Here is a 15,192-nt window from a genome sequence, read left to right on the forward strand (position 1 = left end):
CCTGCAGGGCTGGCTTCCTGTGCTGCCACACATCCCATGCCAGCAGTCAGCGTTTCTGGGGCATACTTGCACTGCGATTAATGTGCCGGTGAGTCCTAGGAGAGCCTGGGTCCCCAGAGTGCCCGAGAGCTGGGCTGGCCCAGATCTGACACAGTGACCTTTGAGGGCAGCAGGCTATCTTTTTTTACTTATTGCTATCCAAAAACTTTGGTCTTTCCTCTTCATTTTATAGATTCGAGGCCCCAGGTAGGTAGGCAGGTTTCCTCCAGCCAGTGTTGAAGACAGGATTAGAACTCCTTTATTTTTACTCCTTAATTTATTTTTGCTGTTTCTTCATTGCCAAAATTAACTCTTGGTTGCCTTTGGTCCATGCCCCCGCCCCCAAACATACACATGCACTTTGCAAGTCCATCTGTCCTGTCCCCTCCAGCACAGGCATTTTCAAGTTCAGCCCATTGAGTTCCTCATTCAGTGCTAAAAAGTACTTGGGGAAGAAATGACAGGAGACCCTTCCCCATCTCCCCAGTATGTCTAGTTTACATTTTGTTAAAATGCCCGTGTCTTATAGGAGATTGAACTGGTGTCCTGACATTACTTTCAGTTGCCTGTTTTATTTTATTTTATTTTATTTTTTATGTCTTTTTAGGACCACACTAGCGGCATATGGAAGTTCCCAGGCTAGGAGTCCAGTTGGAGCAAAGCCAGATCGGAGCCCCATCTGTGACCTATAGGACAGCTTACGGCAACGCCGAATCCTTAACCCACTGAGCGAGGCCAGGGATTGAACCCGTGTCCTCGTGGATACTAGTTGGGTTTGTTTCCGCTGAGCCACAGCAGGACCTCCGCAGTTGCCTATTTTAAAATGTTTTAAGAATTATTCATTAAATGTGCATTATATTCTTGAAGCACAGCTCTTGGGGATAGAAAGTGTCCTTGCAGCTTTTTTGTCCTTGTAGCTTTTAGTCTCTGGGTGAGAGAGGCAAGACAGACATGAGCTAGGAAAGGAGGAAAGCCTTCCAGCCCAGGCCGACGGGTGTGAGTGGCCTCCCCACCCGGCCAGAGGAGAGCGATCGCAGTCGATCTGAAGGCATCTCTGGGGTCGCACTCACATCAGCCGGCGTGTGTGGCCCATGTGCCGTGTGCAGAGCGCCTGGAGGTGACCAGAGGCAGCCCCATCCTCCAGGAGCTCACGGTCCGCTCAGAGCCAGGACACGCGTTTTCCAGGCTTCTGTGGGCTGCGGTGCCATCTGGGGGCTCATCTCCTGGTGCTTCAGGATGCTGAAGCTTTTCTGTGATCCCAGAGCTAGGAGCAGAAGCCCCTCCCGCAGCCCTCAGAATCCAGAGGGGGGCGAGAAGCCAGAGCAGCTGAGCCCCAGCAGCCACAGGGTGGCCCCTTCCCCTTCTGGCTGCCCCAGGGCCTCCCAGCTCGCAGGATGCTGTCCTCTGTCACCTGGACCACACCGTCCCCCTCTTGGCTCCTCACCACCTGTAGGTGGCCACAGCCACGCTTCAGGAGCTGCACATGGTAGAGAAGACCCAGTAAGTGCTGCTTTGGGTTTGCGTGGGGACTCAGAAAGCCCCCGCCACCGCCCCCAGCCACGGACTCCGCGCTGTGAGATGGGGGGATGGCGCCTTCCCTGGTTGAGTGGGGCCTGGCGTGCTAGCCTGCCTTGCAGCTTCCAGAACCGTGCCTGGCACATAAGTGCTCCACAGACCTACGCTTGCTTTCCTCTGTGTGGGAACATCACCAAATACGGGAAATGCCCCTCACGCGGCCCCCACGGCTGCATAGATAGCATACAGGTCAGCGTTCTTCAAGGGAGACTGTGTTTCTCTCTGTGTTTTTATCCATTTTTAACTCTGACCATATTGGGATAGGCCATCTTGCCTGAAAAGATTAATATGACTCCACTTTGATTAATTCTTAGTTCTCTTTGTGACGATTCACTGACAGTGAGTGATGCATGATTTTCCTGGTAATTGATGCCTTGACTAGTGGAAATATTTGTAAAAATTACATGGTGAATTCATAGCTGGCTTATTCTTAATCACAGTCAGCTACTCATTTGGCAACTGTGTGTGTACATTTGCCCAGATTTCAGGGAGCACATGTCATAACTGGAAGGAAGATGGGCCCAGCAGCTGTCACTCCTCCAGCTTTGCATCAGTTTACTCTTTGCCAGCCTTGAGTAAAGTTCTCACTTCAGCAAGAGCTAAATCTCCTTCTTTTCCGTATTTTTTAACCCTAACCCCATCGTGTCCAGATAGTATTCCTGTTGTTTACTGGAGAGAACGGGTGGTTCATTTTCTTCCTCACATGGAAACTGACCTCAGTAAATACTAAGTAGCATCTTGTCTCCGTGGGAAAGAATTTCGATTCCTGAAATAATCAGAAAACCACAGGGTGACTGAGAATCACCCACTAGCAGGTGACAGTAAAGCAAGGCCCTGAAGGAGTACAGGGAGTGTTCTGTGTGGAGCAGTGTATGTTGAACAGAATGTGTGTTGCATTTCATTCTCACACCAGCCCTAGGAAGTGAACCTGGGGTTGATGCTTTCATGGCACAAGTGGAAAACCGAGGCTCAGGGACACGGAATGACTTAAGGACATTAAACAAGCCACGTAGGATCGCACGGTTTCTAACTGATGAGCACTGGTGCTTAAGTCTGCTTCAGATGACAAGCCCGTATCTGTATTCTGTCCCTTCCCTCTCCCTAGAATTCAGCGAAGAGGGACAGTCTGATGACTGGGGAAGCCCCCTAATAAAGAAAAGAAGCTTCTAAAGGATGATTTGCATAAATGGGGAAGAAAAGGGAAGGCTTAGCTTAAGTCCAGGTACCCGCTGGTGACGAGTCTGGTGTCCATGAAGCGTGAGAAAATATCAGTCTCTTGAAACCGAAGCATCTTTCAAACTTTTCTTAAACCGAAGCCCACAGCGTGAAGTGCAGTTGTCATTTCAGTCTCCTGCGTGCGTCACACCAGTTTGTGCTGAAACAGGAGTTTCATGAACCAGTACTGAAATATATGCGATATGCTCTTGAGTTTCTGTTTTACTCTGTTGTATTTTTTTAAATGCTAGATAGCCACAGGGTAGCAGGAGGTTATGACCATGCTTTGAAAACACCAGACCCACTGTTCCTGATAGTAGCGGATGATGCTGAGCAGATAATAAGGAGCCAGACTGGAGCGGGGAGGGGACTAAAGTGCCAGGACTGGCCTTGTGGAGCAAAAGTTCATTTAAAAGCTCACCAAATACACAGAGCATTTTACATAAGAGTTTATTTTTATTTATTTATTTATTTATTTTTGTCTTCTGTAGGGCTGCACCCATGGCATATGGAGGTTCCCAGGCTAAATAAAAGACTTTAAAGAATCCCTTCCGCTCTTACATTTGCATTAGGAAGTTACTGTGGATTTTGAGCGTACTGTTCATGCTTTTTGACCCTTCTTTTGTTTTTAAAGGAAAATGATGCTCCTGCTGTACGAGGAAGGCCTCCGTGTCGTCATACACACCTCCAACCTCATCCACGCCGACTGGCACCAGAAAACACAAGGGTTTGTAGGATTCCCTTCATGTCACGGTGGCTGCTCTGTGTGCTGAGAAAGGTCAAAAGCGAGGACATTGTTTTGTTCTTTTTTTTTTTTTTAATTGTAAAAAATCCCTCAGAAGTTTGGCATGGAAAAGAGATACATGCAGAGAAAGCAACAGTAAGAGTTCCCATTGTGGCTCCGCAGGTTAAGAATCTGGCTAGCATCCACGAGGTTGCAGGTTCAGTCCTTGGCCTCGCTCAGCGGGTTAAGGATCTGGCATGGCCGTGAGCTGTGGTGCAGGTCGCAGACACGGCCCAGATCCTGTGTGGCTGTGGCTGTGGCATTGGCCAGCAGCTGTAGCTCTCATTCGACCCCTAGCCTGGGAACTTCCATATATGCTGTGGGTGTGGCCCTCAAAAGAAGAGAGTGATGGTTTTCTTTTACCTCCTTCCCCTCATTCCTCTCTTGAGGTGACAGGTGCTAACCATTTAGCACCTAATGTCCACAGCTGCCTGTGTGACACCTGCAAACATCTGTGAATGCTTATGCGCTGTAGTTTTGAGTTTTTACAGGATGGCGTTATGCATGCTCTCTGCAGCCAAGTAGATCCAAGGAGCTGAGACAGGATAAGAGGATAAGCCATGAAATGAACCCACTGTTTTTCCAGTAAGAGCCACCCGATGGCTTTCTTGGTCCTTACTCACCTGTGCTTGCCGTTCCCTAACAGGTATCAGGGGAAAACTTGGGGTTGATTGTGTGCAGGAATATCGACTCACCCGGTCAGTTCAGTTTCCCATAAAACAAATGTAACTGCTGTCTTTTTAGAGCCTCTGTTGTAGTTGGGAATCTCCAAAAGCAATATGAAGGTTTTTCATGCTTGTCTTTTATTATTACTAATCCTTTGTCCTTGGTACACATAGGCTAGATCCAGCTTTTTTTCTCCCTCTTTTTTGGGGGGTGGGGGAGGAAGCACCATTGCTGTGCCTGTGACTTGTGGAAGTTCCAGGGCCAGGGATCAAACCCACACCACAGCAGTGACAACACTCCGTCCTTAACCTTTGGAGCCACTGGGCAACTCTGTGATCTCTTTTTAAAAGTTTGTGTTTATTTATTTATTTTTTATTATTATTTTTTAATAGTTATTTCCCCAATACAATTTTTTTTCCTACTGTACAGCATGGTGACCCAGTTACACGTACATGTACACATTCTCTTTTCGCATATGATCTTGCTCCATCATAAGGGACCAGACACAGTTCCGAGTGCTTTACAGCAGGATCTCCTTGCGAATCCATTCCCAAGGCAATAGTTTGTATCTCTTAACCCCAAGCTCCCCACCCACCCCACTCCCTCCCCCTCCCCCTTGGCAACCACAAGTCTATTCTGCAAGTGCATGAATTTCTTTTTATTTTTAAGGATATGTTCGAATGGGTTTCACCTGTTGTTTTCCCTCCTGGTAGGCCCTAACTTAAATTTCCCTTTTTGGTCCCCCCTCCTCATTTAAGCCACTCTGCACGTCTCTGGCTTCCTGCGTAGGAAGAAGCTTGGCCTTTCAGGGTTCGATAGTCTCCACTGCCTCCCCTTTTCCACATCATTGCCCAGCTTGGGCTGGAACCTGTAATTCAGGCCTTTGAGCTCAGGCGGCACTGAGACAGCTTCCCAGCCCCCATCCTCAGGCCCTGCTTGGACTGAGTGGGCCTTGCCGCCCGAGGGTTCGCTCTCCCTTCACACAGCCCTTCTGAGTGAGGACAGACCCTTCACTGAGCCACAAGGCGCTCGTCCCCTCTCCGTCCCCCTTCCCTCTGTAACAGGTGACTCCAGCCCCAGTCCTCACGGCCTCACGGTTTTCCTACACGCATGTTCTCGTGTCCAGGTGTCCCACTGAGGAAACACTTCCCTGAATGCAGGGTCCTTCTGACGTGTCCAGGGTCATGGGGTCACCGTCTCCACAAGCCTCAGCCACAGGGCTCTTGAGCCACCACACTTCCAGCGAAGGAGGCCTTTGCCGCCCCTGCAGCTTCTAAGCTGCTGACTGGGTTTGGGGACTCGTGACTCATAGGCATCCCCATCTCAAAAGGAACTGAGATTACTAGAGCTTGTTGTGGGGGGATGAGTAATTGGCGCAGCTGCAGGGGCTGGCTTGGCTCTTTGCAGAGCTGCATTTACAGGCAGCTTTGCTTCCTTAGGCTTCTCCAGTGGTGGCTCTGAGGAAGAGATTAAAGGTAAAGGGCTGGGGTGTTCATTTTTCCCTTTATTTAGACTTTTTTTTTAAATTTAAATCTTTAAAAACATATTGACTAGGTAGTAGCTTCAGAACTCCCAAGTACCAGGAGTTGAAACTCCCTCCGGCATCCCTCCACCAGCCACCCGGTGTCAGGGGTACTGTTATCTCACCATTAGCCCAGATTCGCCTCTCTCTGATAATTCTCAGGTTCCTGTTGTGGGTTGTAATTTTTGAAAAACATTTAAAAGCAGTTCTTTTGTGTCATCTTATTTCATAGTCGGCCTGTTATGGCTCTGCTGATAGGACTTCTGCTCTGCAAGTGTTCCAGTCATACTTTTCACTGCTTCTGAGCTACCTACTAATTTCTCACTTTTTTTTTTTTTTGCTTTTTAGGGCCACACTTGCAGCACATGGAAGTTTCCAGGCCAGGGGTCGAATCGGAGCTGCAGCTGCCGGCCTACACCACAGCCACAGCAATGCCAGATCTGAGCCGCATCAGCAACCTACCCCATGGTTCGCAGCAACACCAGACCTTTAACCCACTGATCAGGGCCAGAGATCGAACCTCCATCCTCACGGATGCTAATCAGGTTCCGTTACCACTGAGCCACGACAGGAACTCCCTTTTCTCACTTTTCAAACTATTTGGCCTAAGATAATTTTTCATCTTATTTTTGTTTGGTTAGTTTTTGGTTTTCAGCTTTTTTTGGCTGCGCCCATGGCATGCGGAAGTTCCTAGGCCGGGGATCAAACTCAAGCCACAGCAGTGACCATGCCAGATCCTTAACCTGTTCGACCACCAGGGAACTCTCTTCTTTTGTGAAGTGTTAAAAAAACCCCACATCTCAGGATCCTGGTTTAGAAAGGTGTTGTCTTTCATGTTTCTCATCCCGAACCCCTCTTATCCAGGGGGAGCCCCACTCACCCTGGGTTCCAAGTCACTATTGGTAGAGAGACCTTACCCGTCTATCTGGCCTGATGCAGTCATGTTACACACACGGCGGCAGAGGGAGACCCAGAGAGGTCATGGAGCTGGCCCCAAATGACGCAGCCAGGTAGCCACAGACCCAGGTCCCACGTGTTCCCCTTCCTGCAGGGGGTCTCCTCGAGGTGAGAGGGAAAGGTGTGACCTGCCACCCTTCTAGAAACAGCTCGAAGACACACAGCCAGGATCCACATGGTTCCGGGCGCTTCCTGCTTTGAGGGCCTGCCTCTCGCCAGTTTCCTTTGAGGGCCGCCAGGAGAAAGAGGAATTGGGCAGTTTCTTTCTTGGCTTGCTGAGTACAACAGCGGCGGAATTAGCCACAAAGGGGAAAAGGCGGCATAGCTCAGACTTGCTGAGCACAGCTGGATGCTGGACCCTGTTCCTCACCTCATGGGCACACAGCAGGGCTGTTAACCTGGTTTTGCAATTGAAGGATCAGCACAAGGGGTTTGAAGCCACACTCTTTTAGAATCTACCACGGAGCAGTTCATAGATGGACTGGGTTTGGATATGGTTGTTTGCCATTTGCGACTATGATATAGAAATATTGGCAAAGTATATTGACAGAGAATCGATGAAATGAATGATGTCTTTAAAGTTTTTTTTACTGAATTATTTGAAAGTCTGCGGTTAGTGTTAGTGTGGTCTATACCACTAAATGTGGTCTCTACTCATTCCAGACACAAGATATGGAGTGTGTGTGTGTGTGTGTGTGTGTGTGTGTACTCACATATATATACATATATATAAAATATGAAAGTATCTCAAGTTGCTATACATGTACCTCATGAGAACGAGTTTTTTTCTTTTTTTTTTTTTTTTTTTTTTTTTTTTTTTTTTTTGTCTTTTTGCCATTTCTAGGCCACTCCCGTGGCATATGGAGGTTCCCAGGCTAGGGGTCAAATTGGAGCCATAGCTGCCAGCCTACACCACAGCCACAGCAATGCTGGATCCAAGCCACATCTGCAACCTATACCATAGCTCATGTCAACGCCAGATCCTTAACCCACTGAGCAAGGCCAGGGATCGAACCCACAACCTCATGGTTCCTAGTCGGATTCGTTAACCACTGAGCCACGAAGGGAACTCCTGTTTTTGTTTTTTTAATACCACTCCTGCAGCATATGGAAGTCCCCAGGTTAGGAGTCGAATCAGAGCTGCAGCTGCCAGCCTACACCACAGTCATAGCAATGCAGGATTTGAGCTGCATCTGTGACCTGTGCCACTCACAGCAACGTCGGGTCCTTAACCCATGGGTGGGGCCAGGGATCAGACGCACATCCTCATGGATACTAGTCAGGTTCTTAACCCACGAGCCACAGCGGACACTCCAAGATGAGTTTCTTTATTGAAAACATTTTCACATACTTTTTTTTAGTATAGGAAACTTTTATTTTCCATTTGGCTAAAGAGCTACATTGATGCAGGCATTGGCAAAATCTTACAGAGGTTACTGCTGGTGGTGTGGGTATACTATAGCAATTAGGAGTGGAACTTTTTTTTTTTTTTTTTTTTTTTACCAGGGCAGCACCTGCTGCCTATGGAAGTCCTCAGGCCAGGGGTCCAACCTGAGCTGCAGCCACCGGCCTATGCCACAGCTACGATCTATACCACAGCTCACAGCAACTGGATCCCCAACCCACTAAGCAAGGCCAGAGATCAAACCCGCATCCTTATGGATGCTAGCTGGAATTGTTAACCACTGAACCACGAAGGGAACTCCAGGGGTGGAACTCTTAACTGTTGCCATCAAGTCTTTAAAAGCAATGCAGAGGTAATGAGGTAAGAGGGGGAATAGGGCATGTGGGTGAGGGAATGAGGGAATGTGGGGGAACTGAGGCCGCAGAGGCCAGGTCTTTCTTGGTCTTAAATTCTCTGTGAGGTTCTTATTTTTATCTATTTATTTATTTATTTATTTTTGTCATCTGTCCTTTTAGGGCCACACCCTCGGCATATGGAGGTTCCCAGGCTAGGGGTCGAATCGGAGCGGTAGCTGCTGGCCTACGCCAGAGCCACAGCAACGCAGGATCCAAGCCATGTCTGCAACCTACACCACAGCTCACAGCAACACCGGATCCTTAACCCAGTGAGTGAGGCCAGGGATCAAACCTGCAACTTCATGGTTCCTGATCAGATCTGTTTCCGCTGAGCCACGGCGGGGACTCCTCCTTGAGGTTTTTAAAAATAAATTATGAATGTGAAGAGAGCCATTGGAGTGGTGTGATGGGAATTGTTTCGTGTTTTATAGGGCTGACCTCATACCCTGTGGAGAGGGGCTGTGAGAATTCACCTCTTCCTTGGGGTGACCGCCGAATCAGTAGGGGTAGCATTACGATCAGCTTGTTCTCGACCATTAAAGGTTTTGTTTTTTGGTTTTTGTTTCCATTCCAGAATATGGTTGAGCCCCTTATATCGACGAATCGTCCCTGGGAGCCACAGATCCGGAGAATCAGCCACACACTTTAAAGCTGACCTCATCAGCTATTTGTCGGCTTATAACGCCGCTGCCCTCAAAGAGTGGGTAGACACCATCCAGGAGCACGACCTCTCGGAAACAAAGTACGTGGCGCCTTAGCAATTTGGGGCGCTTGGGGTAGGTTAACACCTGGTGGGCCACGGGAAGTTTGGAACACGGGGGCCTGGAAAGAGGTGGGGTGACATCCGGCTGTCCTTTGTGACGTGATGCAAGTGGCTTCTGTCACTGTCTGCACCTCGTGATCCTCCAGCACCCAGGTGGAGGCCAGGCGGAGGCCGGGAGATCCTCCCGGGCACCGTGAACCCCCGCTGGAGTGCTCCTAAAATTCCCGAGCTCTTGGCCTGCTGCCTCGCACCTTGCGGGTGTCCCTCCATCCCTGGAGGTGCTCCAGAGCGAGTTCAGGGGTCAGTGCCCACGCCCAGGAGGCAGCTCGAGAAAGCGGCTTGGCTCCTAGAACAGTTCCTGCTTATCTTAGTGTTTATGCGTGTTTTGTGATGTGGGGCCACAAACCACTCTGTTGTATAACTCGTGTTTTTTGTCGTTTTAGTGTTTACCTTATTGGCTCAACCCCGGGACGCTTTCAAGGAGATCAAAAAGATAATTGGGGACATTTTAGGCTTAGGAAGGTAACAGAATTGTTATGATTTTAGCATTTAAGAAAATTTTAATGTATGATCTCTCCTTTTTCATTTATAATTTGGTGTATTTTGAAGATGGCTTCACAATATCTCTAACACAATTCCGGGCAAATAGTAGGTAGGCACTTGATAATTGATTAATAAGTTTTAGTTTTTTATTTCTTATGGTAAAGGTAATTGGGACTTTTTATTCATACAAGTATTGTAGTTTTTGATCAGCATGTCAAGGATTTTTTTTTTTTTTTCTTCTCTTTTTAGGGCCCCACCCTCAGCATATGGAAGTTTCCAGGCTAAGGGTTGAATTGGAGCAACAGCTGCCGGCCTCCACCACAGCCACAGCAATGTGGGATCTGAGTTGCATCTGTGACCTATACCACAGCTCCCGGCAATGCTGGATCCTTAACCCACTGAACGAGGCCAGGGATCAAACCTGCATCCTCGTGGAGACTAGTCAGGTTTGTTACCTCTGAGCCAGAGGGAACTCAGCATGTCAAGGATTTTTAACATACATTCAACAAAGAACAGAGGATAGTGTTGAATAAAGACTACAACTGATCCATGATGTGTTTTGTTTACTAAACTGTGCCCTGAAGGGAATTATAATCATGAGAATAACATTTGCTGCAGGTATGAAATAAGTCAAGAGAGATCTTTAACAAAATAAAACAAGCAAGTTAAAGCTTAAATTTTTCTTCACCCTTCTTTAAGAATTCCTTTACCGGAGTTCCCGTTGTGGCGCAGTGGTTAACAAATCCGACTAGGAATCATGAGATTGCGGGTTCGGTCCCTGACCTTGCTCAGTGGGTTAGGGATCCTCCGGCGTTGCCGTGAGCTGTGGTGTAGGTTGCAGACTCAGCTCAGATCCCACATTGCTGTTCTGGTGTAGGCCGGTGGCTACAGCTCCAATTCGACCCCTGGCCTGGGAACCTCCATATGCTGCAGGAGCGGCCCTAGAAAAGACAAAAAAAAAAAAAAAGAATTCCTTTACCAACCTTATTACATTCCCTAACGTGGCTTTCTTAAAAGCACCTCTTCTGTAAGTTATTTATGTTGCGTGGGGATTCCCCATGGCTTAAAAAAGTTTTTATTTTAATTTCCTTTTTTAAGTGAGACCACAGCTGAAAGCAGGCAAGATCTCAAAGCCACTGTCTTTCTGTCTTGACCTTGACAGGAAGGAGTGGTGCACACTGGCTCAGGGCACAGTTTTGGGGGTAGATTCCCACACCTGGGTTCAAATCCTGACCCAGTTACAAACCGTGTGACCTTGGTTTGCTCCTTCACTGCTTCTGTTGACATCCATAAAATGGGCATAAGGACAGTACTTCCCTCAGAATTTTGTGAGAGTCAGTGAGAAAATGAATCCGAGGCACATGCTGAGGGTTCCCTCTGCCCTGGCGCTTACTGCTTAGCGGACTGGTGGTTCAGAAAGGCCGGGTGATCACACACATCGTAGGATCACAATCCTGTTGCCAGTCGAGCCGCATCTTAAGAGTTTGCAACCACTCTGCACAGTCAGTAGCTTGTATTGCATCACAAGCGTTCCAGGAGGATGGGGGTGATCAGACGTCTGTTTCACCAATGTGTATATAGAAGCACAGGGACTTGTCCAGGGTCACGCAGCCCATCAAGGGCTGAGCCCAGAATAGAAACCCGGTCTTGCGGTTGTCAGCTCAGCGCTGTTTCCTACACCAAGCTGCAGCCAGGGTGGAAGTTGAGAACTAATTTGGGCTCTTTGGGGAAGTGTGCTTATAAATATTAATGCCTGCTCTGCGGTAAGGAAAAGAACACATATTAAACTAAACAATACAGCCTTCAGAATATGAGCTCCCCCCGGGGTGAGAACTGGGGCTTATTTTTGTTGCTATCTCCAGCCTCTAGGAAGACACCCGGGGCCACGTTTAAATGGATCAAGTCCCCCAATATTTTTTGAGTTATTTCTGCAGCTTTGCATAAGTACCAAACAAAGCAGGAAATGCAGGTCACTCTTCTGTAGGGCTTAAGGTAATATGTGTCTATATGTAAATATATTCTTTTCTTTGTAGAGCATTGCAGCTGCCTGGAGCCCAAGTGTTAAACCTCTTTCACATGCCGGAGTCAAACTGTTCAAACAATAGTTTGACCTTCTGGGTATTATCTAGGCCTGTTAAACAATTGCAATTTCAAGGCAAAAATCTAAATTTGTATGGCAGGTTGTGTGGTTTAATCTGACATTGCTACTAAAATGGATCCTTTATTTATTTATTTTTTTTTTTCATCTGTTTTTGCTTTTAGTTCAAATCCAAGAATTCTGGGAGAGGAATACTTGTCTTCACTCATTCCATTAACATAAAATATTTTCAGTATTTAAAAATATGTCCCAAAGAAGAAAAATAAAGGTATACATCAGTGTGGATTCTCAGCATCTCCTTGTTAATTAGACACTCCAAGGGCAGAAACCACATTCTGAGTTGTCACAGTGTTTCTGTTCACGAGATTGGGGTGACTGTCACATTCCTTTTTATTCTCCCACAGCTCCTGAAAGAGAATGGCTCCTCCATCCCTAAAGCAGAGTCCTGGCCGGTTGTAGGTCAGTTTTCGAGCATCGGCTCCATGGGGGCCGACGAATCAAAATGGTTGTGTTCTGAGTTTAAAGAGAGCTTGGTGACCCTGGGGAAGGAAAGCAGGACCCCAGGAGGCGCCGTCCCTCTGCATCTGGTGAGTGGCCTTCCTCCCAAGTTCACTGCCCTTCGTCTCTCATCCAGGAGAAGAATCCAGTCGGTCTGACTCATCGCGGAGAGGGGTTCATTCAGTGGCTTGGAGATGGAAAGAGTATCACTTTGTCATTTATAATCAAGAGCCCCTACTAGTGAAACTGTCAGCACTTAGAGCTTAGCACTGAAACTGTCAGAACCCAGGGTGGGACTTGAACCCAAGAGCCGGGACTTTAACCCAGCCTAAGCCCAGCCTAGGCCTTGAACCCACGGTTTTTCACTCACCCGGTGTCTGGACTTATTGAGGTTCAGCTTCTTTGTGCCTCAGCGCAGAAAGAATTCGGCGAGAGACAAAGTGATAGGCAAGGAATAGATTTATTAAGATAGGAGGCTTGTGAGAGATGCAAGCGGGCAGGCAAGGAAGCTCTGCCCCGAGGATCCAGAGGGCTACAGTTTTATAATCGAAGGGGAGTGGGGGTGGGAAAAGGCCACCTCTTCCTCTTTCTTGGAGTCGTAGCTCCTCCTTGGTGTCTGATAAGGGTATTTGACCCTATAAGGTCAGACTAGGGCTGTCGTGAAGCCTATTCAAAGCAGCAGAAGGGTGGTCCTCAAACTCCTGCCCTTGGTCTGAACCCGAATGCAAGCCTCAGCCATCTCCCATCCAATGACCTGAGGCATGTCTCGAGCCTCCACTCGCCCAGCAAGCCTGCCTTGTTCCGCTGGCCTTCTGGAGCAGTCATTAACTTACAACGATCGCCCAGAGTTTCCCTCTCAATCCATGGTCCACTATTGAGACTTCCGCAACTACCTGTGTAACGATCCTGCTCCATCCCTATCAATGGCATGTGGTGCTGGAAAGGGGCTGATTTGTTCAGACTCATCTCAGCCATTGACTAGCCTGCGAATTCTCCATGCCTTCCTTCAGGTTGGTATTTCAATAAGGCTATTTTGTAACTGGTCCTGAAACCTTGAAACCAAGGAAAAAATACTCGAGAAAGCGTTGCCAGCAGAATTACGAGCATCATTCATTACTTAGAGACCTTTGAATTAATCATCAATTTTGCGTTCAATTCGGTGTTGATGCGGCATTTCAGAGGAAAAAAAAATCCTCCAATCGAAGTGTAATTTTCTTTCATCGACTCGAATTACTTTCTGTAGTTTAGTTACTGGAAGTTCAAAACTTTTTAAAATTTAAAACACGTTCTTTAGGTATTTCTGACTGAGATTTTCATTTTCTTCAAAACTAATCGTCATTCCTTTTAACAAATAGTTCCCTCAACATGGTGCTTTCTGAGTGGTGTTGTTGTTTTATTTGTAGATCTATCCTTCCGTGGAGAACGTGAGGACCAGCTTAGAAGGATATCCGGGTAATTGTTGGGAAGACGGTCCTGATTGCATTTTTTGTGCATATTTTACAAAAGCCCCGGTAAATGCTTTAGAACAAGGCAAAAACGCCTTCCTGGAGTTCCTTCTGTGGTGCATGGGGATTGGGGGCCTCTCTAGAGCGCTGGGATGCAGGTTCAATTCCCGCCTGGCTCAGCGGGCTACCAGTCAGAGTTGCCACAACTGCGGTGTAGGTCGCAACTGCATCCCGGATCTGATCCTCGGCCCCCCGAATGCCATATGCCTCAGGGCAGCCAAAAAAGAAAAAAAAAAAACACCTTCCTCCTCGAGACACCAAAAGTATTGGTTAGAAGATTGGAGATGATTCTCTCTCAACTGGGTAGGGACTGTAAAAGTTGGAACACTAAGCATTGCCACGTTCCAAAGATGATGCCACGCAGGTGGACCTTTTGGCTGTTGTTTAAGCCTCACAACAAGCCTCTTCCTGACGGTATTTTACCAATACGATTGTTCTCACCCCCGCCACCAGCAGGTCGGTGGTCCTGATAAAACCAGTTTCTCCCCTGAGGCTCCTGCCACACCTTCCTCTAACCCCGCTCTCTCTCCACATCCTCCCTGCCTGAAGCACTGTCTTCCAGACCTGAATCCCAGATACAGATAATATTTAAGGTCCGGGACTTACACTTAATGTTGAGATGTGACCTTTGACATCACCCAGTTGGTGTATCTAGTCTCTTAAGGGCTTCATCTGGAAATCCTAGGATTATTCCATAGACACCTCTGACTTCTATTTCTTTTATACCAGTGCTGGGCACTGAACTTACTTGGAATTCAACAGGCCCCCTGATAGTGCACTCAGGAGGTATCAAAAACCCAAGCAGGATACCGGAGTTCCCGTCGGGGCTCAGCAGAAACAAATCTGACTAGTATCTATGAGGACACAGGTTCGGTCCCTGGCCTCTCTCAGTGGGTTAGGGATCCAGTGTTGCCGTGACCTGTGATGTAGGTCGCAGAGGCGGCTTGAATCTCAAGTGGCTATGGCTGTGGTGTAGGCTGGCACCTGTAGCTCTGATTCAGCCTCTAGTCAGGGAACTTCCATATGCCTTGTGTGTGGCCCTAAAAAGAAACACAAACACACACAAAAAAACCAAGCAGGGTGATACCTTGGGCAAAGGAAGGTCTGGCTGGCGTTTCCCTACGTCTGGAAGCAGAGGGCTTCGATTTAGACCAACAGTCTGTTTGTTGCATTACATGTGACCCTGCCAGGAAAATCTCAGGAGGGTTTTCAGTGTATTAGCCCATT

At 47.8% G+C, this 15,192-nt stretch overlaps 1 protein-coding gene across 22 annotated transcripts in view; it reads left to right on the plus strand.

Annotated features, from left to right (window-relative positions):
• TDP1 (tyrosyl-DNA phosphodiesterase 1) overlaps positions 1–15,192 on the plus strand; it is an 85,097-nt gene that overhangs the window by 24,767 nt on the left and 45,138 nt on the right. For all 22 annotated transcript variants that reach the window (XR_014811276.1, XR_014811275.1, XR_014811274.1 and 19 more), the window contains 5 exons: positions 3,464–3,556; positions 9,133–9,300; positions 9,765–9,843; positions 12,367–12,549; positions 13,864–13,912. Coding sequence is in view for 19 of the 22 variants with exons in the window: in XM_013978377.3 (XP_013833831.2) it covers positions 3,464–3,556; positions 9,133–9,300; positions 9,765–9,843; positions 12,367–12,549; positions 13,864–13,912 (572 nt within the window). In the remaining 3 variants the exon portion in view is untranslated. The remainder of the gene's footprint in view (positions 1–3,463; positions 3,557–9,132; positions 9,301–9,764; positions 9,844–12,366; positions 12,550–13,863; positions 13,913–15,192) is intronic.

This window comes from Sus scrofa, chromosome 7 (assembly GCF_054392235.1).
Source record: "Sus scrofa isolate SSC_HxYL_T2T_F1_AM1 chromosome 7, Sscrofa_HxYL_maternal_Yorkshire_Landrace_v2.0, whole genome shotgun sequence".
Taxonomy (NCBI): Eukaryota; Metazoa; Chordata; class Mammalia; order Artiodactyla; family Suidae; genus Sus; species Sus scrofa.